We start from the raw sequence: 24,145 nt of genomic DNA on the forward strand, positions 1-24,145 counted from the left end.
TCATCGAGATCCGTTCAGCCGTTTGGGCTGCAAACTCTAACAAACATCCATCCATCCATCTATCCATCCATCCATCCATCCATATAAACTTTCGCATTTATAATATTAGTATGATATAGAAAAAAGAAATATTACCTGGGTGCAGTAACATTAAGTACGTCTCTAACGGCAGCATCCAGCATTACGGGGTCGACAGCGCCCACCGCGCCCGTCACGCCGAGCGCCGCGCAGAACGAGTTGACAGCGGCCGCGGGCACGCCGCGACGCCGCAGCGCCGTCAGCGTATACAGACGAGGGTCATCCCAATCTATGCATGAGAGCAAAGAGTTATGACAAGGAAACCAGTGTTAATAAATAAAGTAAAAAACATAGAAATAATATAATATGAGTATGGTACAAATGATAACTGGAGTCAATTTCATTAGAAATTGACAAAATTACCAAGGATTAAAATAAGTGTAAAATAAAATAAAAATGAAGGAATTAAAGAGACAGTATCATTTAAAACAAACAATAAAAATACTTTTAGATAAAATGAATAACCTAGAAGCAAACAAGGACCTATCTGTGTGGGAAGAGCATAGAATAAACAAAAAAAACTATGCACAAGTTATTTCTTTTACAACACAATAGAAAATTAAAAATTAAATCTATCTATTTCAATACATTTAAAAATATGGGTTTTAGTGGTGTTAGTGCTCTGAGCGATTTTCTACGATGAATTTTCGACTATGTAATTTATAGACCTGACACCCCCTTTTGCCTAACGTAGGCCCTGGCTCTTATAATTTTAAGTATGCTGAATATGTTAATAGAATTAATTTATGAAGCATTTACGGTTATAAATGGCCTTTTCCTATAGTCAGGCAAAAAGATATGGGGCAAAAATTAATGACTGGAACCTAATTGATCAGATAACATGAATAGTTAAAATTACTTGACCTTTATTACAGTTTCAATGATTCTATTTATGTTCAATAATATAGAAAAATATAAACATACCATTAACAACTCCTTCATCAATAAGCTTGGCTATCTTCCTCTTGGAGACCACGGTGTAGTTGACATTAAGTCGACCATACTCCCATTGTACGGGACAGTAAATGTCTAGAGCATTGCACAACCAGTAATATGACGATCTGGAAATTCAATAAATTTAAAAGAAATAGTAAACTTAGCAAGTATACTAGCTTTTGCCCGCGACTTAGTCCGCGTGGGATTAAAAAAAACAAAAGTGAGTAGCTTATCTGTTCTTCCAGACTATCCTCTACATCTATACTAAATTTCATCACAATCCGTTCAGCTACAAACTCTAATAAACATCCATCCATCTAAACTTTCGTATTAAAAATATTAGTATGAAAGTATAATATAAATTACCACAGACAAAAAAAAAACAAATGTTTCCAAAAAAACCAACGAGACAATTAATAGGCGAAATACTTTTGCAGAATTCTCAACAATTCTCATAAGCTGTAATTACTAAAGCATTACCTTCGAGACTGAAATTCCTTAGTGCAGAGAGAATGAGTAATATGCTCTATGCTATCACAGAGACAATGGGTATAATCGTAAGTAGGGTAAATGCACCATTTACTGCCGGTGCGGTGGTGAGGTATAAACTTTATTCTATATGCAACCGGATCCTGCTTCCCTTCTTCTAGAGTTATCTTCATTCTTAAGGTTGCATCACCTTCATCAATTTTGCCATTTTTCATATCCTAAAAATATTACATATTTTTTTAATTGAAATCATCACCAGCTCACTATCCATCCCCACTGAGGGGCTCGGAGCCTACCCTAAGTTAGGGTGACTAGGCCATTGTCAACCACACTGGCCCAATGTTGGTTGACTTCACACATATCTTTGAATTTCTTTGCCGATATGTGTGGGTTGTATCACGATGTTTTCCTTTAACATGAAAACGTCGGGTAAATTATGTACATATGAAATTTCTAAAAATCGAAAATCACATTGGTATATGGCGAGATTCGAACCCAAGACCTGTAGATTACAAGTCACGTCATTAAGCCACTTAGTCACCGACACTGTTTTATTTTAATTTTTCAGACTATTTGCAAATGACAATACCTCGAACAACTGCAGGCTCTCCTCGATAGGTCTATTTCTCCATGGGGAAGGAGGTGGATTAAACCCTTTAATTTCCTCAGATTTTTGATGACACACATATGCATTATCTTTCTTAATCAACTGAACTGCCCATTCATATAATTGATCAAAATAATCAGATGAATGGGTTATTTTGTAAGGTTTATAACCTAAAAAAAATAAAATCTTTAATTACTATAATTTTATGTTTAACATTTTAAAGAGAAAGATTTATTTGTTTCTTTTGGAGTAGGTTCTGAAAATACAGAAACTAATTAAAAAAAATCAAATTACTGTGAGGTAACTACAATATCTCTAGGTGACAGACCCTATTTCTTACCATTTTTTTTAATTCAGCATGAACATAGTTGCATAAAAAAACTAGTGTCCTACAAAAACAAACAGAATATTGCAAATATTACCTAACCATTCCACCATATCCTTAATGCCAATAAAGAATTTCTCTTCTTCTTTTTCAGGGTTTGTATCATCATATCTCAAGAAACATACACCATCATGTGCAGCGGCATAACCAAAGTTTATATTAATAGCCTTAGCATGGCCAATATGTAAGATTCCATTTGGTTCAGGCGGAAATCTTGTCCGTACCTTGCCCCTAGTTATTTTTAAATGTTCTTCAAGTAACCTTTTTGTATTAGGAGTTACAACATAACCATCTGATTTATAATTCTCTCCAGGTGCATGGAAAGGGAGTTTTTTCATTAAATCCATCATTGATATTGCCCCACCAGTGGATTCAGATAATTCAATTTTTTCAGATACTTTGTTGTCTGTAAAAAAATAACAATAGAGTAGTACAGTTTTTTAATAAGACTTTAACTCTCCTTAGTGTATTTTATACAGAACATACCATGTTGATTTTCTTTTTTGCTTTTCTTTGCACCTTCACCACCTTTTGTTTTCTTCTCAGTTTTAGGTACAGGTGCTAAATCAGCCTCAGTTTTAGGGCCTAATAAATCTAAAATCTGTAATTGTTGTAAATTTATATTTTAAAGTTTGTTTATTTACATTATGATCATAAACTTTATGTATTTGTTGTAGTTAAAATTTATTACCTGTATTTCTACTTCACTTTTAATAGCTTTTCCATCAGCCCATTTTAATTCAGCTCTTACTGCTTGCATTACGATACCGGAATTAAATCTGTACCTTTTATCAATTAATTCTTGTTTATACTGGGCCATATGTTTTTCAACAGCCTGCTCAATTTGCTCTGGTGTTATAGAAACACCCACACCGCATGCTTCTTCAAACTTGCCAACATCGACACTTGATTCATTTACAGTATTAAGAAGGTACTCTATAGCGGCATCAACACGTAGAGTGGAATCTAATTTTCCTTCAGCTATGTTCTTGCATAGAAATGATAAATTTTCAGTTATTTGTGGCTTAATCTTGGTCGCCAGATGGTACAATAATATGCCCGCACCGGACGGTGCCTTTTGCAGATCAACCTGGAATTAGAATAATCAAAATATTTCTAGATGTTCCTGTCATTTTTTAAAATACTATGCGTTTTTATTACGAACCTCGTTCAACGCGGCAAGTAAGATCTTCGTAACGTTAACATTTTTCAAAGTTTCCTTTGCTTTCTGCTCACTTAACCCTAATAATTTTAACTTTTCTACAATCTCTTCAGGGGTCATTTTGATTTTATTTAGACAAAATTTATTTGTCGAATAGTTCAATGCATAAATTTAGCCTTAAACACTTATAGTCCTTCCTATAGGAAATAAAAAGCGGTCTTTATATCTTACTCTCACACATTTCACATTTGGCGGATTGACATTGACACTTGACAACGAATCTGTCAGCTATGACAGTGACGCAAACAAATTCTTGCCTTTGATGTTACCCGTTGTAAATAATTGTTGAAAAAAAAATGTGATTTCCAAAGTTACTTAATTACTTACAAATATTACAGATATTATATACAAATATTATAAATGCGAATGTTTAGATGGATGGATGTTTGTTAGAGTTTGTAGCTTAAATGGCTGAAGAGATCTTGATGAAATTTGGCATAGATATAGAGCATAGTCTGGAAGAACACATAGACTACTAACTTTTATTTTTACTTCTACGCTGATGGAGTCATAGGCGAAAACTAGTGTAAAATATGTTCTCGTAAAGTCGAGAATAGGTTTTATTATAAGAACTTAAACATAATAAAAAACGGGCAACCATGAAATCCATATCCCCAGGAAAATAACATAAAAAGTCAATTTATTGTTATAGACAAAAAAAAAACGTTATTTATAGATTTACACGATTTACTTATAAACACAAGAGTATACTTATTATTCTTTTCTTAAACTTTTGTCAAAGACGAAAACCAAAACAAGGGAGAAACCGTGCGATAGATTTTAATTTTACTAAGTATGTAGATAAATATTATTTGAATTTAATTTATTACATATAATTAGATTTACTCAGTACTTTATTGATTTAAAGTTGATTCCGCCCTCTCTCAGTGTTATTAACTGAAGAAATTGACATTCATTATGTTAATCGCGTTAAGTTCAACCACAAAACAGACGGAACAGACGGCTCAGTGACCTGTGCTTAATTTTATTGGTGTTTATGATTGTGACGACGTATGTTTTTTCTCTTACGATCTATTTTAAACTTATATCGATATAATATACTTATACGATAAACATTCTATTTTAATTTTACTATTTGCTGATATTGTAAATGGGACAGTTTTTAATTATTTCACACGACGTTACCTAAGTCGCAAGCGACAGATGCTATAATAGTTAGTTTAAGCATTAACTTTGAAGCTTGGTATTCGGTATAAGATAACCGTAGATAACAAGATTGTAAAAGCGTTTCGAGGTTGAAGTTTCAATCTCATTAACTCAAAGGAAAGTTTGAAATAACAATATGAAGCTGCGCTTCTATGCGAAATACTATCGATAAAGTAAAGTAGTTTTCAAATTATTAACAATGCCAGTTTCAAATTTCATAAGTTTTAGCTCAGCGCACTTGAGTTGCTTTGGTTGGCAACGTAAACTGCGAGATAACTATACTTTTCTGGAAGAAAGCTAGGGCCGGCACCGGATATATAATAAAGATAAAAAAATCTTATGAGTAATTTATATTATATTATGAATTGTTATGTTATATCTACAGATTGGTTTGTCGGTTAGAGAAGTGTGGAACATGATATTCTCGTGGTAATTATACGTACATGTTTGTATGTACCAAGTGTATTCTTACATATGTGTGTGTTATAACAATTTTATTTATAGCCCATTAACCCATAGTTAAAAGGCTCCTATAAAATATAAATATTCTCAGACATAAAGATAAAAAAATTAAAAGTCAGCAAAGATAGCTAACTATAACTATAACCTAAACTAAATTTCAAAGTAAAACTTTTAAAAAGGTTGTCATACAAAACTTCAACACCTAACTAGCAATAACCATTTGCCGGTTATTGCTTGGCCGGCATTTTGATATCACGTGAAGCAAATAACAGCCATCTAACAAATGATGAATGCTATTAGAATATCTATTTCCATACAACGGCCACGTGTCGGCCTACGCAATACGCAGACCCTATTAGAATCCTTCAGACCGCTTTAACGATGTGTCCGTACTGTGTTATTTTAATCCGAATTAATTTTATAAATTTAAGAGTCTTGGAATTTAAAAAAAAAAATAATTAAATAATAACAATTACGATAACAAAAACCACAGTAAAATCTTGGTCTCTTTAAATTTAATATGATCCTATAAATATTATTGTCGTAACTGCAGCTTTTTTATACATAATCGGTTCAAATGCTTTGCTTTGTTAAAATCCATATTCACATCAAACTGACCCAAGCTGTATTGTCGTGCTGTAAAAAGGCTATAGTGCCTATCTGCCCTTATGACCATCGTATTCCACGATCACATTCATTACATTGTCGTTAGCCGGTGACGGCCTTTGAGCCCAATTAACAATACTAAAAATAAGGCGCGGCCACAATAACATTTTTTTATTTTAATTATAAATACATTTTAATATTCTCAAGCATTAAAATTAAATTTAAAAATATAACGGCACTAATTACTTCAGGTAAAGTATTTTATACTTGTAGAGGTTTTCATTTATTTCAATCTATGGACATTCAATCTTGACCTCTGTAAGCAGTGCACACTTTCTAAACAATATTCATATTACAAAACGTTATCTAAATCATACAAAGCGTGGGATACACACACCTGATGACTGATATACACAGGTAGACATGTTCAATGCGTAATAACATACGGCGCCCGCCGTCGATCATAACACCCTGTTTGGCTGAGTTTATGATATGCCGTACGCGGACATCATTATCTTTTATATCACAAATTATTCGTCTACTATACCCTAATAAATAATCATGTACTTTAAACAACGTAGTATTAAAAAGTGAAACTGCAAAGATAACATTTAAAGTAAAGACAGTAACAATATTTATTACCTCAAAAGTTCATGTAGGGATTGAAATTTTAGAGCAGAATTTCAAAGTTTTAGTGTGGAAATTTCTGTGACGTAGCATATATTTACTTTGGTCGCCCGCTGGCTGCATCGCTACGCTTAATCCGTTTACAGTTTGACGAAGCGACCGCTCTCGTAGCTCGTAGACTATTTACCTTGCTACGATTTTGTAACGCTACGTTTAAATTTTAGTACAACTTTTTAATTAATTAGATGAAAAGTCAAGATTAGAGCTTTACATATGCTTTTGATATTTTTTTTACTTTAAACATTTTTGTTTGTGCTGTAATGTATGAAGTATCAACCGTTATTTAATTAAAAATTACCGTATCTATGTATTTTTTTAATCTTTACTAATACAATAAATTGTAAATACACACTACTTCGTGGTGTTCCTACATCATGAAGTAGTGTGTATACATATCATCATCGACATCGTTACCAGCAATCGCATTTTATTTTATAATTCTTTCTTTAATAAAAGCCCTACACTTATGACACGATTTAGGCTATACTTTTTCACTATATAAAACTTAGGGGGTCAACAAATTGGAAAAATCCATTATTTAGGAAAAAGACCTAAACTACAAGCTACCAACATTAAGGCTGGACGGTTATTATGTAACGGTAATTTTGACATTTGCAATTGAAAATTTGACCAATGTAAAAATAAAATAAACTCTTTATTATTACATGCGGACGAAACCGCACGCGAACTACTAGTATGTCATATTTATCATACTGTACGATAACACTTCCCGCTGGTAACAATGCCAAACTGCGATTAAATCGTAATTATCAAAAATCGATGTGTGAAAGGAGAAATTTAGAGATACTATTGAAAGTATGAAGCCTACTCGCAATATAATATGAAATCCATTGCATTCCGTATCTTATTTCAGTTACTAGGCTGGGAATTGAATAAGTGCGGTATATTGCAATCATTCTTTCGTCTTTTTTTCTCTTAATCCTATATATTATAACTACATATCATTTAAGGTAATAAGATTCTCTTGTGGACTCTTTCATTTTTGTAGCCATCCCCGAACTATAAAAAAAAAACGTTTCAATTTAATTTTCCCATCGCAGAATTTTAACTTCGAAATGCCGTTCCGTAATATGGTACACTGAACTTAATTAGAGTTTTCCTTTGTAGAGCACCTTTTAACAAGCTAGACTTAAAATGAATTATCGAGTGCCAATTAATTTCAGAAGTAGGGAAACAGGATCATAGAGTAATTCGTTTATAATGTCATCGCTACAGCCACCGGCAGCTGGCAGCGGAGGGCAACTATGCCCGGCATCCGGCATTCGCGGACGGGGCACGTTCCGACGCGGATGTGTTGATGATTTTCCCTGTTTATTTTTTTTATTTACATGCGAAAACTAAAAGTCCACAGTGAAGTTTAGTTAAAAGAAAATTAAGGCTTCGTGAATAATATGTTACACATAAAATGTACCCTATTAAGTGTTGATAATTCAAAGAAAATTGAAAAGAAAGCGGAATGGGACGTTAGAAAATCTTGGACGAAAAGCTCGCTTAAAAATGTTGTAAGTACACTTCTAGTTTCTTTTTAAATAACATTAACGTAATCTTGAATACAGGATTTGATATATATTTGTAAACCTTATGGAAATAAAAAAAAAATATAATATTTTGCATTTATGTTCTAAACTATTTACATTTACTGATTATACGATTTGTGTTGAAAGTAACAATGATTTTTAATTGACACAAACTAACATTTGTTTAAAATGTATTCATTTATCGAAATTTTTAATGGTTATAGGAATTTATTACTAAAGCATTTCAAAAAAATTAAAAATGGGGTATTTAAGAATTGGATAAATAAACGAACATTGTAAAGTTTTAGTGGCGTAATTATTTATTTTTCATACATCAAAATTACTCAGGGTTTGAAATTAAGATTCGTGACATCAAATAATTGTCTTTGGTTAAATGTTTTAATTAGAAGATTTGAGCACCACTTTAATTGAGGTCTGAAGGAGCGTAACTAATTTAATATTTGGAAAACTTTTACGTTTAGTGGTATAACAACGTTCAACAATTTAATCGATGTATTGTCCAAGTATCGATGTTAATTTAGTCGATGGTCAAATTTTTTAGAGGAAAAAATACAAAGAACTCAAAGTTTTTACTTACAAGACAAGAACGATTTTTTGTTTTTCGTCGGAACATGTTCGCCATGTCAATCGTAGTTTGTTGTACCACCATGAAGTTGAGTTTCCGATTCGATTTCGATGAAACTTTTTTCGGTTTCGGGGGTAGTCTAAAAAATATACAAGGCTCTTCAAGGAAATCATAAAAAAAACTTCGTGTACGACACCGCTGTCAACACTTATTTAGACCTTTTTGATAATCACTTACGGTACTTACGGCCTAATATTGAAACGAATCTTAAACACTTTGTTTCGTAAGCGCCGCTTCTATTGGACAAACATCAATTTTAATGGAATTATCATCGTGATAATCATTTAAGATGCTGCGACATATTAGTTATCGTTTCAGCATTCGGCCGGTAGGCCATTAAATCTTTTTTAAATAGTTTGTCCAAATTGAATCACTAAAGAACAGATCAAATAGTTTTATTGCAAATACGACCAATGTGCTGTAGCATTAGTGTTATGTAGACGTCGAAGCTTGTCCTTATTGAATTTCAGTAAATCTAATTTGCAATTAGGCGGCGCAGCGTTTGTGGTTTTAATTGTCAGCTCGTTTGCATTGTATGGATATCGGTAACTCGTTAGTGAAATGTTTCGACGAATCACCACCAAATTAATCTGAAACCTCATCTCATGTAGGGATCAATTTTAATTAGAATTTAAGTGAAATATATTTACGTTAGACTTGTAGATACACATATTAATATTAAATACAATATTATTGTATTTATGATGACACAAATAAGAATGCAATAGGTATGTGTAAATTATAAATGGATTAATATTATATTTTTTCATCGGTCTTATGTCTTAAGTATTTACAATTATCTAAGTTTATTTATGGTTGGCACATACCGTCAGTCGCCATTTCGTGTAAAGGTGATTGGTGATTTAACTGGTTTACCCTACAAAATTACGTGTTTTGTAGGGTAAACCAGTAAAAAAGTGTTTATAAAAATCTAAATAAAATTTAACTAAGATGTGACGAACTTGATAACTTTTTGGTATATGTTTAAAAGTCACCAACAGACGTTGTTGTATGTTGTTGAGAAACTTAAAGTTGGTGAAGTCGAGTTAGTTCGTCCCAGCTACGAGTTGTAGTCTCAGTCGATAAATCTTGATTACTTGCGCAGCGTGTTTACTTCATAGCACCTACGTTTCTTGACAAGATTTAACAACTTTAATGTTATATCATAATTTAAAAATCATTTTCTTACAAATCAAAACTTCTTAATAAACATTAAATAATTGAGACTTAAATATTTTTTGGCAATTCGAAATACTTGTACAAGTTACCTTTGTCTTAAATTCCTCTCAAAGTACTTAAACAATTCTAGTTGTGGCTACTTGTAATTCCAAGAATAAATACAAAATTTTTCGTTCTTAAAAAGAAAAAATAAGAAACTCATCAAATCATACTGCTTTTCAGGTTCACTCGCATTTTGTATTGTTGATAAAATGTTAGTCATCCATTTCAGATGTTCACATTGCTTTGAATTAAACACAAGATAGGTTATAAAATGGCAACATTGGTAACAATGAGCAGCGCCACTTCACCAAAGTCGTCTCTTGCCAAACTTGTGCTGTATCCGAAACAAAAACCTTTCAAAGTCATGGTGCTGGGCCAGTCCGGAGTAGGGAAATCAGGTTTGTATGTTAAAGCCAACTATTTCTAATATCCATTTGTAATTACAAGCGCCAACAGCCTAATTATACATATATCCGACGACTTGGTTGAGAGATTAAAACTCGCTATTCGAATGATGTAAACCAATCCTTGCACAAGCCATATTAGTAAATCAATAAGAATCTGCTAAGATTTGTTAAGGTAAAATGATGTGAAGTTCGGTGACCCATAAAAAAATAAAAATAATTACTGAAAACTTTGCTCGGGTACTCGTAGTTGTATAATATGAATTGGAAATATAAAAAAGAAGAAATAACTTCTGAGTTTGAATCAGTGAATGAATTTTAGTTTTATTTATAGCATAATTCTACAAACACAATACTAAGTAGGTCAGAATAAAGTTTGTCGTCATTTGAAATCAGGCTAATTTCGAACTGATACTGCAGACTTGAAAACAGTTTTCTAGTTGATGCGCTGTCGAAAAGTTTTGATGCGAAATTCTGTGAGTATTGATCGGCGTCGAATAGGAAATACATGAGTATAAAACATTTTATTGCAGTATAAATTGGGTTACAGTATAAATATCGATTGCCGAAAATCAAACTGGTGGCCACATAACCGTGAATTATTTACTGTAATGGTTAACATGTAAACCGTGTCAAGCCGTTTCATAAATTTTTAGAAAATCCTCCCAGCCCACTGCGTCGACGGTTTTACGAATTGATTTTAGACACGCCGATGACGCGAGTTCGTAAAAACTAGTCGAACTTCACCTTTTTTCTTTTATTTAGAGTACTTTTTATACATTATATGCTAACAGATCAGGAATTGGCTTGGATTATCCAGGTTTAATTATAAAAACTTCACGGTCCAACGAAGCTACGTTGAATGAAGTAACCAAAATTTAATTGTTACTTTTCCTTAAACTGGAATAATATATAAGTTATTATTTATGGTCACATTGTTCATTTTGGTACCAGAGCCACATACTACTCTAAGTAGATAATAACCCTGTCATTTGGTAAATTCGTAATGAAGGTAAATATTGAAACAAACCCGTGACCGTGTTGCCCTAATGAACTGCCCGTTTGTATAAATGTTAACAGTACTATAGATAGGTGAGCATGTAAGTTAACTCGATCAATGTAACGAGCGGTTAGTACTTCATTTGCTTTAATCGTCTTTACAACTTATCCCTTGTTACAAGCTATCAACGAGTAGAAAAGAGAGGGAAAGAGTCGAATCGACAGCTCATCATGTGTGCATATAGTATACTCGTAGTTATATTTGACATCGTGTTTTATTTGCGTATTGATTTATCCCTGCACTCGTATCTGTGAAAGGCTTTTTCAATTTTACAAAAACTACCTTTCCATTTCAATACTCTATGAACCAGCGAAAATACAGCGACCAATGAAATTCGCTTTCATTTCAATGAAATGAATTCGCACGAACGGAAATTTATTTCGAATAAAATGTTTATGTATTTGCTTTAACCCTTGTTTCATTTTACATTTAGCTTTTCGTTTTAAAGATAACCTTTGAGAAATATTTATTTATCAATATCGTCATCGGAAGTACTAGTAGTAATGTGAACACATATTTATTACATGTCTTTCTTGTAAATTGCCTAGTAGATTTTGGAAATGGCACAAACAATGGCTGTCGCTCTTATCCACAATACCACATAAGTTTATAAACAAATTAAACAAACTGTACCTTTGCCCTTTTTTTATTTTGTAGGTATTGATATTTGTAACGAAAAAGTTTCATAATGTGAAGCGACATTTAATTCACTTATGTTGTCACATTAGTTTGGTTTAATGTCAATTACTTTTAAAAGCCTAGCTAATTTACCTGGCAGTTAATATACGATAGAGATGTCGGTTAGATTAAAAATCGATAGTAATTAAGTGCAAATTACGTTTCGGAAAGCGAGTTTAATTTGTATAGAACTTATAAAAATGTAACCTAATTTTTATAATGTTATATAATGACTGGCCGAAGTTTACAAACCGATTTTTTTAAAAACAAATTTAATTGGAAATGAAGAAAAAAATAGTTAGGTTAGATGTAAACAAATAAAAACTGTTACAGCGCTTGTGGTTCGGTTCATTACGAAACGTTTTATTGGAGAATACGATCCCAATTTAGAAAAGATCTACGCCTTCCAAACTGTTATTGACAACGAAATGGTTTATTTCGAAATACTCGACTCGGCCGGAGATCCTCATGTGAGTTTAGAAATAAGAATGTTCTAGAAGAATTTTCGGTCTATGTATGCAAAACTTATAATATGATATGTTGCAGGAAAGTGAATACGCGAACTTGGAGAGCAACATTCGATGGGCGGAGGCTTTCATCTTGATGTACTCAGTGACGGACAAATGCTCCTTCGACGAGTGCCACCGCCTCAAATTCCTTATCAATTACAACAAGAGACGACGTAGACTATCAGCAACTAAGGTACGTAATTGACTACTAGTATTACTAGTCAGTGTCAAGACTAATTCTTGATATTTTAAAAAAACTGAGAGAAGCAAACCATTCCAATTGTGGTGATAATTATAAAACAAAAGAAAAATAATTATTTATTTTTATGATCTGTTCTGCATAATAAGTTGGTGTGGGATTGTTATTACATTTTTAAATAAACCATCACTATGTAAAATTTTAGTAACACAAAGATGGACTAACGAACTAAATATTCGCATGATTTGATGTGATTAGAGTGAAGCAAAAGTTTTGAACTCCGTTGAGTGAAGTTAGTTGTGGAATTTAATTATGTAACCGGGTGAAACAATAAATCTGTTCTATATGAATACTTTTAGTTACATTATATAAAAACATATTAATACTTGCTGTTTTTTTGCGTTTCTTACGTTCGAAAGCTATTTCTTATCTACTGCTGAAAAACATGTTTTAATTTCCTACAATCCCATATAAAAAAGACTAATATGTTTCACTACATGTGCTAAAGCAATGAAAATCCGCATTAAAAACAATGAATCTATAAGTTCAACGTGTTTCCTTCTAAGATTATATGTGGTTGATCAGATTTATATCTTTAAAGTATGTAAATTTTTTAAGTTGTTGACAAGCTAGGGTTACTGACGCTTGATAATGTAGAGATCAGACTTTGTAAGCTTGATAAAAAGTGGATAGCGATTACTATCTCTATCCTAATAGATTCGTTTCATAATACCCTTTTAATGTGTCAAGACCCACTCTTAGCTTGGTTAAAAGTTTTAATAGCGATAAAATGCTTTTATGTTTTTCCTTTGAAAGAATAATAAATATTCTGTTTTTTTAATAACCTTTATTGCAATCTACAGGTCAATATGTAACGCTTTGTACACAATTAATTATCAAAATGTTCTTTGAGGAGAATCCACGGTATCGGTAGTGAAAGCATCTTATGTAAAATTAATTAACAACCATTTCGCATTGTCTCCCGCAGCGACCGCGACGTTCAAACAGGTCCCCACTTCCCGCTCTACTTCTGTTTGTGAAACGACGTAATAACAGTAAATATTGCAACCTTACAAATACCTTTATCAAAGGAAAATGAACAACATTAATAAAATAACTAATTTAACATTCATATGTACATATTCCTTTTGCATAAACAATCGTCGTTTCTAACTCCTTTGCTGGATAGAGACCTATCTGAATAGAGGTTCGGACACGTTTTGGCGTCTACGTGTATGCCGAGTCACTTGGGACTTAAAACCTCTTGGGTTTAGCTCTGTATGCTCTCGCTAAATAAAGGAATTTAATTTGAATTAACTATCGTACTCGCTATTGCTCTTTTTAAATGTTTATGTTTCATTCATTTTCAATGTTTACAAAGATACACATCGTTTTTATCAACCAACCAAACTATATATGGGAAAATTCGTTATCACATACGAGTCGGACATAAAAGGGAAAAGTGTTCCTTCCAAAGTGTTGGTATGTAAATTTAAAATCCTTTTTAGTTGATTAAATTGAATTTTTGTTTACCTTTATGAAAAGCTCTCAGACAAAAACACAAATTTCACTTTCCCTTTAATCGCAAAATGTTTTCCTATTAAATTACGAAAAATAAAATTCTCTCAACTTTTCGTTCTGGTTAAATATATCGGATTACTGCCTCCTGAGTCCGCCCACATGCCGGCTCCGGACCGACTATTAACATTGTTTGAAAATACAATTGCCCTTATTTTGAAAGAAATTTTGTAATGCTTTATATTAAAATGTTTTGGTTTAGATGTTTATGGAGTAAGGTGTAACCGCGTACCAGATGTTTCTACCAGAGTTATAATCGCTTGTTACAAACATAGAACTAACACACTAACTAGAAGAGTTACAAACGTGTAGGGTGTGTCAAGACAAAATCCAGGAGTCTCGAAGAACGAAAGTACAATATACTATTTTCCTAATAAGATATTAACGTTGTTATAAAATTAGGCTATGGCGGCTAACCTTCAAAAGATTGTTAGCGAAATTTGGAGTACTGACTCAAGTTTGGTTAGCGATAGTAGAAAACAAAATTAGACGTAACATCAGATATTGAAATCTAAGTACTTTTATTCGGTAAAAGAGAAGCGGCACTAGAGATGAACATTACTTGTGTGGTCGAAATCGAGTTCTAATAAATAACCTACAATCACTCAATGATTTGATAATATTCCAGGATAGTGTACTAGAGACGCCGGTGGTTCTGGTGGGGAATAAGACAGACCAGATCGGGGACCGCATGGTGACTACGGAAGAGGGCCAGAGACGCAGCAAGGAGATAGGCTGCGTGTGTTTCCATGAGATCTCAGTAAGAGAGAGCATCGACCAGGTGAGTAAAAATAACTATACACTTCAAAAGCGTCTCGAGTTCATCGTTTAGTTTATACACACATAAATCGGTCAAAGTCAGTGTATTTATAACAGCTGATTTCTATGTCCCGTGATATAAAAAGAAGTCAATTTTCTAAGCGATTCCAAGATCTCGATAACTGCTTTGATATGGTTAATTTGAAAGATGTTATAATACAAGTACTTACGGATTTGGGAAGAGAAGTTTAATTTAACAAGGTTATTCACATTTCTGTATACATTTCATAAAGTTCCAAACTGATACAACTATCATTTACCTAGTTTCGTCTACCAACATAGAGTTAAGATTGGAAGTACTTTGTACTATCTAAACTTATAATAGAACGATGTTTTCTCTCGCGAAAACTAGGATAAAACAACTTGTTATTAAATCTGACCACAATATGGCGATACTGTGTTGGTAGCAAATTGTGTTTGCAAGAAACATTCTAAAAACTATTAAACACAATATCTACATAGCATAATATTTGTATAAAGGGTAATTGTAAATGACTGGGTGTATGTTTATTTTACGTTTCCATTTTCTTTGTACAAGCTGCACTTACATGAAATGAATTCGCGTAAAGAAAACATGTTACATGATTGCCAGAAAGTATTAAAATATGGACATTTGTATATTCACTGTATAAATTTCGTTGTAAATGGAAATTCTGACGAGTCTGTGCATTTTATGATACAATATTTTAAATATTCCATCAATGTTAACTGCGCTTTGTGTCGGACAATCCATTTGATATTTCTATTAAAAATGGCTGGCTTCTGTTATGGTAACAGAGTTAAAAAAGTATAACTAGTAGTTATAACTATGTTCAAAGTTCTTTTTTAAGAATGTCGAAGTCAGACAGCGTGGAAAGTAAACGCTTTTATGTCGTTAATGATCCATCAAAACCTATGAATTTTCGGAACGTCTACGAATCGTTTTGCGATCAAAGCGCCACCGCGACACGTTCGCCGCATTTGAGCACATTAACAAAATTAATGGTTATTGTCACGAACGTGGAAATAGTATAAAAGTAGTGTAACAAACAGCATAGCAGTTACAATATGGAATTCGTACGCAAGGACACGCATATACCTACTGTAAATTTAATACCGTCCTCATACTTAAAACAACTTAACTATCTCTTCCTTAGTGTAAACATAATACAGATCTTTATAAAGGTATTGTAGTGACCATTCAAAGATTCGGTATACGTCATTTATTTTGCATTGATAAATGTTTGTATCATAAATATTTTGTATCATTTATTACGCAGGTATTATAAAAGCAATCCAAAAATACTCATCTTAAAGTGAATTCCATATAATTCACAACATTTAAAGCATTAAATATGTCGTTGGCGACGTAAATAAGATTGAAGGTGACATTAAGGAAGTTTCAGATTACGTAAATCAATGAATACGTGCGAGCTCTGTGTTTGTAATATTCGGTACTAGGCGTTATGTATTTCACTGTTTTTAGTTATGTAGAAAATGTAAAGTAATTTTAAATTTTTGTTTTATTTATACGAGACTTTATTTAATTTCTATTATGTATTATTACATTATGACGATTTACTATATGTTGCTAATCGAATGTTAAATTGCCAACAGGCTCAGCTATCTCTCAACTATCATAGCGATTTCTCTGCATAACTTACTGCAGCTTCAACTGGCTAGTTACATAGTGTAGATTCCTCGAATAATTGCGGCATGTTCGATTTAGCTCGGAATAATAGAATATACCGCCTATGTTTTGTAGACTAACTCTGAACTTATACAAAAACACTCAATATATTGATTGATAACTTTTTTGATGTTTTTTGTTATTTAATCGTAGTTTCTTATTTACATATTTACATAGTCGTTCAACGTTAATTAGATTATCTACCGCTTTTCTATTAAAAAAAGTTTCGTCTAAGCTTAAAACAAATAATAAATATTTTATACAAATATTTAATAATAAGGAAGTTATCTTTACATAGATTTATGCTTTGATATCTAAGAACCAATTTCCGTTCTAACGAAGCTTACGGCCCTTTAACGTCCTTTGAGAAAATGACTAACTCGATACTTGAAGTGCAAGTTTAACTCACTATTACTTGATATTTCTATTAAAGCTTTGTGGCGAAGATTCTTACCTTTGAGCCAGAGTTTCTATTTTAGCATTTTATTAAATATGATATTTAAAGAGATATCACGGTGTTTTTTTTATTACTTTTATGGTATACTAGCTTTCGCCCGCGACTCCGTTCGAGTGGAATAAAAAAACAAAGGAGAGTGTGTTCCCTGTGTGTTCTTCCATACTATCCTCTAATGTAAAATATACGTCTGTACCAAATTTCATCGAAATCCGTTCAGCAGTTTAGGCTACAAGCTGTAACAAACATCCATCCATCTAAACTTTCGCCATTTAATATATCTATGATTTTCATGTTCTTACTATGAGATGACTCAGTAGTAGTATTTTATTGTCATAATCCTCATATAGAATTCAAACCAAGGATTTCAAATGTTATGTCTTCTGTAACCACTGAGCTATAAGTCGTCTTTGCAGGTTTATTTTTAGACTTCCCTTTATAACAGTCCAATAAGGCTGCGCTTTATTGCAATTAAATTGAGACTCGCTTTTACTTTATTAGAAAATGTTGAACCTCTTGTTCGTTTAACTTTTTTACTGTTGTGTTTTATGATATTGGAGTTAATCGTCTTATTCAATTTGACTCGGGTCCAACAAAATGTCAAAGAAATAAAAGGAAGCAAAATATTGTTGCCAGTAAATTAAAAGGTTTTAACTTCTTTTTATATAATAGACACGTTTTACACAAAAAAGAATAATAATTACAACATCTATAAATGTAACAAAATGAATTATCAACATTTGTCTGTAGGTCAATCTGTCCGCGTTTATTGCGGGTAGTCATCGAAATGGCTTGACCGATTTTGATAGTACTATGACTATGACTATGTAGGTATGATAAGATATATATAATATGCTTTATTTCTGACGAAGTAGTGGTCGACCGTTAGTTTAGAATATATTGCTGTATTTGTTATCGTCAGCTCACAAGTCTTTACGAGTGACTAGTAGCTAGACGCCTACTGCTATTTTACACAGATTTAATTTAAATATCAGATTTCAAAAATTTTACAACATATTTACATAATTCTCATTTTTGATAGCCAGTACCAAATGTAGATACTTTTAAACAGGATATTCATGAGTTTTTATCCTGGCAAATTTGTTTTTTTACAAAACTTTTCGCAATGCATATGCTCTGATATTACGTTTCACAACATTCTAATATAATAAAACATTCACCAAACAGTAAGCATGAAACCCATAAAAAAATATAAGGTAAATCAAATCTATTTTTATGCCTCTTACCCCGGGAAATGAGATGTCAAGCGATTATACGTAATCCGTAAAACTTGGAAGCGTATGAGAAATCCGGAATAATTTAACTTTGTTTTACGTCCAATTTGAATCTCTGAATACATGAGAATTTATTTCGTAACGTGAAGTTGATAGTGAAAGATAAAAATGTAAAACATTTGATAAAATGGGTTTAAACAGTAATATTGAATAAGTTATTTATAAAAAGTGTGAAAACAATTTATTAACATATTTGACCGTCAAACCCTTTTTTATTTATTTTAAAGTATAAGCTTTGATTATCATACCCATCATTACAATTAAGAAACAGCAAGGAACGCCAAAAACATGTGCAAAAAAACGGTATGTCAATTTCATTTTAAAAAATCATAGACATCAAGTTGTACAGATGTTTTGCAGGTGGAAACGTAGACATAGTAAACCGTTGGCCATACGTCATCAATCAAAAGCTTTGTCCGGGAGACGGGCAATCATTTATGGAAATATAATTGAAATTTAATCCGGCTTCTTTCAAACTTAATGAACTCTGTCAAATTCTGCTTAATACGATCCTCAATTCACTTTATAAACACGTCTTTATAAACTACAAAGTCGTTCGGAACAGAACGTAGTTATTTATTTTTCAGTTGATGAAATTCAATATTATCGTAATTATAAAACTGCAATTGTCTTATTGAATTGTAATTTAGCAAGAAATTGCGCGGATAAAAACATTAGATCTTTTTTTAATCTTTAAAAGAAGTATCATTTTAGCACATCGATTTGTAATTTATTACAAACATATCATCCAGTCTAAATAAATACGTCTATGTAATCCAAACAATTTATATTTAAGATGACTGTTTCTTCTAACTTCCTTACAATTACGAACTGTTATTATATTTTTATACATTTCAAGGTTTACGTTCAAATAGAAAAACTCCAATTTAATTCTAAAACATACTAATACAAATTGTATAATATACATAGATCAGTATATGATTGGGAATAAACAAAGCTTCATAAACAATCTAAAATTATTTCGAAAAAGTGGCAGGTGAATATTTCATGTAATTTAACGGTGTAATGAAAGCCAATATGTTTAGAAGATTGTTTGTGACATGGGCAATTTATTTCAAACAAGAAATTCTGCAGTTTGATGTCATCCATAAAATGTCTTGAAAAACTTTGGCCTGATAATTTACGGAGATATTTCACTCCTTACTTGCCACATGTATATACTTAATATGACGAGGAAGATGTAAAAATATAACTTGACATCAAACTATGTTTGTCATGTAATTTAACAAACGTGTAGATTATTGGTGCTTTATTAAGTAACAACAATTAAAATAATGCCTACCTATACTACTATTACTGTGATGTCAGGTGTGGGGTGTGTTCCGGGACGCGCGTCGCTTCTGGCGTGTGGGCAGCAAGTGGACGCGAGGACGCGGAGACGCGCGCGTGTCCGCCACACTTGCACGCCCGCTCGCGCGCGCTTCCTCCGACTCAGCACCTGAACCTCCAACTGCACCATTCTGTAAGTTACTTTTAACTAATAACTTCGAGTATCAATGTCTAATATTAATTGTCTGAATAGAAAGTACATAATAATAGCATAAAGATGCAACTAATGTAAGGTTTGATTCATAAACGTAACTTTTAAACATCATGAAAAGCAATGTAGTTTTATAATTTTACTTCTTACTTGTTATATATTATTATAGTTGTTATGTTATAAATGCGAAAGTTTATTTTTTATAGAAATTTGGCAAAGAGGTAGAGGATAGTCTAGACATAGGCTACTCATTTTTGATTTATCTTTAAATTACACGCGGACGGAGTTGCAGGCGAATGCTAGTTAAAAAAACCTTTTTATTTCTTTATAGTTCAAATAAACAGTTACACTAAAGTGCAAATGGAAATAAACGAGAAAACAACGCTTGGTGAATAGCAGACGGTATTAACGTGAAAACACGTAGAGTTGTCGACTTTACATCACGCACCGCTACCGGCATCGCGCATTCCTACTGACTACCTCTGAGTCGAGCTTACAATTTATTTACCCCTGTCACGTGCGGTGTAATTAAATTCTACAAACAAGTAGATTCAGTTTAATTACTCTAAGTCGCGACCCAGATTCGGAATCGGATTTAAAATGAGAAAATATTAGATAGGTATCACCGCTGTCCGAGGTCTTCGTACTTCATTAAATAAATGCAGCTTTTTAATTTACTTAACGATTTTCTTAACAGGAAAACGCTAAGCTTTCTAAAATAATAATTAACGTTTATATCAAATGTTATTTCAGGTCGTCGTTGGACCGAAGTGGAACTAGAAGAAGAGGATGAGATGGGCGTGGTGCGGAGTGACTCCACTTCATCATCAGGTCTGTCGGAGGGCGCAGAGGAGTTCCGAGCGCGGGCCAGCACTGACTCTCGGCTGCCGCCGCGGCCGGCGCGCCCCCGCCACCCCGTGCCCGCGCGCCCCATGCCGCCGCCGGTGCGCCGGATGAGCGTCTCCATGAAAGGAAACAATGCTAGTACATATTAAAACATTTCAAAAACAACGTTATTTAAAGTATGTGTAGATGATTGTGAACTTTCGATTTGTAACAAAAATAAATTAAATTTATTTTTTGTGGTTCTGAGTTAATTGGTTTTTAAATGTAAAAAAAAATCGGAGCCTATAATATTATTCGTTAAATAGAATGTATGAAATGTATGAATAGGTATAATATCCGAAAAACTTACGTATTTAATAATATAATATTCCATACAAATAATAAAACTTCACATTTATGTACATAAGTACTCCTATAACATATGCTATACTCCTATTTTGTTTTTTGTTGCGAAGGTTTTAGGTACGAGTTTCAGAGTATAGTTATTGTGTCGTTAAATAGTTCTATCTAGTTATGTGTATATGCTAATTGTCTAATATATAATTTATGTAAATAATATCTTGCTAATATTGCGAAAGTTTAGATGTATGGATAAATGTTTGTTGCTATGTATTTCCAGAACGGCTTAACAGATCTCGCTGATTTAGTATAGATGTAGAACATAATCTGGATGAACACATTGGCTACTAATTATTCTTTAATTCCGCACAGACGAAGTCGCTGGCAAAAGCTAGTGTGATATTGTACCTTATGTACTGAGTGTCCAATTAATTATAATTTATTTAAAGCTAAATGTATGTATATTTTGAGAATTAAGGAAATGAATACGTATTAGTCCAAAGAATATTTTTAACGTTGTTGTTTAAATATTAAAGATATATAACTAAACGAATGATTGTATTTTAAACAGTATTTTCGCATTTATTACAAATTTTACATGTTAGTTTTAATATTTATATTTATCGTGTTTAAGAATTATTACATTTTATTATTGTTTTATACAAAGGTTAATTTGGATCAAATGGAAAATAGAATTTACAAAAGTTAATAATAGAATATAATCAAAGACAAAAATATACGACAAAGATTGGTCGAAGCAGGATATTGAATAATATTTTTTAATCGTAATTCCACAGGTAACTCCCTTGACCTAATAATATGTTTTATTTTACTTTTCATAATATTCTGGCAATAGCGTTGCTACACATTTGCTATATTTAGAAACTGTATGACGCTGTTGAAATATATTTACAGTTGGTATAAAGCTTTAAAGCTGCGAATATGTCCGTTATTAAATGTAAAATGTAAAATAATCAAACATATTTAATTAAAAGCAAATATAGTTATTATTTCACTGTAACTATCAGTTTTAACAAATGTACTTAACATCAAACAACTGCTGCCAAACATTTACGGTTTTGGAATATTTGTAGTTAGTTACTTTAATGTACTTAATTCACTTACAAAAGATATAGTACTCGTACATATGAAATTATAATAATAATATAAATTATTAGTTTTTAAGCTCTCGAACATTGTGCAATGAAAACTTTTTTGAATATAAAAGAAATTTTGTTATAAAAGGAATCTAGTCAACATAAAACGAGAGATAATGTATACATTAAATTGTATTTATATTAAATACAACGATTGTGAGGCCAATTTCTCAGTGAAACGAAAACATTACTTAGTTATTGTTTTTTTTTTTATTTAATATTTTTTTAAAACAGTGTATTTAGTAATAATTATACTATTTCAAATATTATTATAAAATGTAAATGAAGTTTAATATTATTTAAACAAATGTTAATACTATGTGAATATGTTCACACAATGAGTGTGTTATGCAGAGACGCTTTGTATTGAACGTATTCAATAAATGTATAAATTTTGTGCTTAAACGGGCGTATACTTAGTATTAGTAAACCTTTTAGAGTGCGCGCACACCTTTGACAAAACATCACATAACTATTTGATCTCGCTTTGATTCCTACGAGTTTATATAAAGGTTCGTAACCATTTGACTTTGTTGTCTCTAACTAAACTGTTGAGTTTGCTTCGAAACAATCGCACAACACTTCTGCGATTGTTTAGCCAAAGATGTGCGCCCGCTCTTGCTATTGCAGAACAACATACCATCGTTTAAGAATAAAAACATTTTGAGTTTTTATTCCAATTTGCTTTAACAATAGTTTATTCTAATTTCGCAAGAAAGTAACAACACAAGTAAACAAGTATAACAACAAAGCTCGTTATCGCGTACTACTTTTAAGTTTATTTAAATTTAGATTTTTTTTTATCGCAAATGTTTATTTCAATTCTATAATATAACAGACAGATAACATTTTATTCTCAGTTAATATTTGTTTACTTTGGAAAGTAAAATAATCATTTCTAAATTAAATTTAATAATGACTGCTTTTAATCAAATACGATTTATTATAAATAATTACATTATGTTGAATTTTAATGGTAATTTATGACATGTTAAGAATGATTTGAACTTTTGGAGAGATAAAACATATATGATGTAACAACCACCATTATTGTACATGTAAATACAGAAAGAGCGATGAAAGAAGTGGACAAATCTCTGTCTAGCCCATTTCCACGGAGGTACTATATCCTTATCCTTACATAGTATAGTAAGTAATTATATAGTTGCTATCTTGAATGCAGTAAAAATGCTGTAGTGATTGTATAACATTCTGCAGTGAATTCACCTATCAACTACGTTCATAGGTAACTAAGCGACACGACGTCGATGGAAAATTACTGATGTCTTGAGGTCAAACGGAACGTCGCGTGTACAGATTAGATTTATCAGAATTATGGCGTTTGTTTACGCGAAAGTCAAACTCTTTCTGACCCCGGTAAACATGATGCGGGGCACAGTATGCTAACTAAAGTGATTACTTTACTATGTGAGAACATTATGAGATGGTATTTGAATGGCATAATTAGCTTCACAGCCGCGGCGCGCCATGCACGTCCATGTTATTAACGCCTGAATGAACAACTCCAAAAAATGTGGTTATCTACTGATAAACAAATAACCAATAATATTGAGTATCAATAATCTAAACATA

General features: G+C 32.2%; 2 protein-coding genes across 2 annotated transcripts in view; one reads left to right on the forward strand and one right to left on the reverse strand.

Annotated features, from left to right (window-relative positions):
- The window catches only part of LOC106100776 (probable glutamine--tRNA ligase), a 5,968-nt gene extending 2,042 nt beyond the window's left edge, over nt 1–3,926 (reverse strand). Inside the window, exons 1-8 of the mRNA XM_013279798.1 lie at nt 3,661–3,926; nt 3,187–3,585; nt 2,982–3,096; nt 2,533–2,901; nt 2,093–2,280; nt 1,495–1,721; nt 1,003–1,139; nt 136–307 (exon numbers count right to left, since the gene is read on the reverse strand). Of these exons, the coding sequence (XP_013135252.1) occupies nt 136–307; nt 1,003–1,139; nt 1,495–1,721; nt 2,093–2,280; nt 2,533–2,901; nt 2,982–3,096; nt 3,187–3,585; nt 3,661–3,777 (1,724 nt within the window). The 5' untranslated portion in view covers nt 3,778–3,926. The remainder of the gene's footprint in view (nt 1–135; nt 308–1,002; nt 1,140–1,494; nt 1,722–2,092; nt 2,281–2,532; nt 2,902–2,981; nt 3,097–3,186; nt 3,586–3,660) is intronic.
- Nucleotides 3,927–8,020: 4,094 nt separating this feature from the next.
- On the forward strand, nt 8,021–21,205 carry LOC106100545 (ras-related and estrogen-regulated growth inhibitor). The gene is made up of 7 exons (XM_013279415.1): nt 8,021–8,162; nt 10,274–10,442; nt 12,520–12,656; nt 12,733–12,888; nt 15,101–15,253; nt 20,039–20,192; nt 20,964–21,205. The coding sequence occupies exons 2-7, from the start codon at nt 10,316–10,318 to the stop codon at nt 21,203–21,205; spliced, it is 969 nt and encodes a 322-aa protein (XP_013134869.1). The 5' UTR covers nt 8,021–8,162; nt 10,274–10,315.
- The last annotated feature ends 2,940 nt before the right edge of the window (nt 21,206–24,145 follow it).

This window comes from Papilio polytes, unplaced genomic scaffold, assembly GCF_000836215.1.
Source record: "Papilio polytes unplaced genomic scaffold, Ppol_1.0 DF824047.1, whole genome shotgun sequence".
Taxonomy (NCBI): Eukaryota; Metazoa; Arthropoda; class Insecta; order Lepidoptera; family Papilionidae; genus Papilio; species Papilio polytes.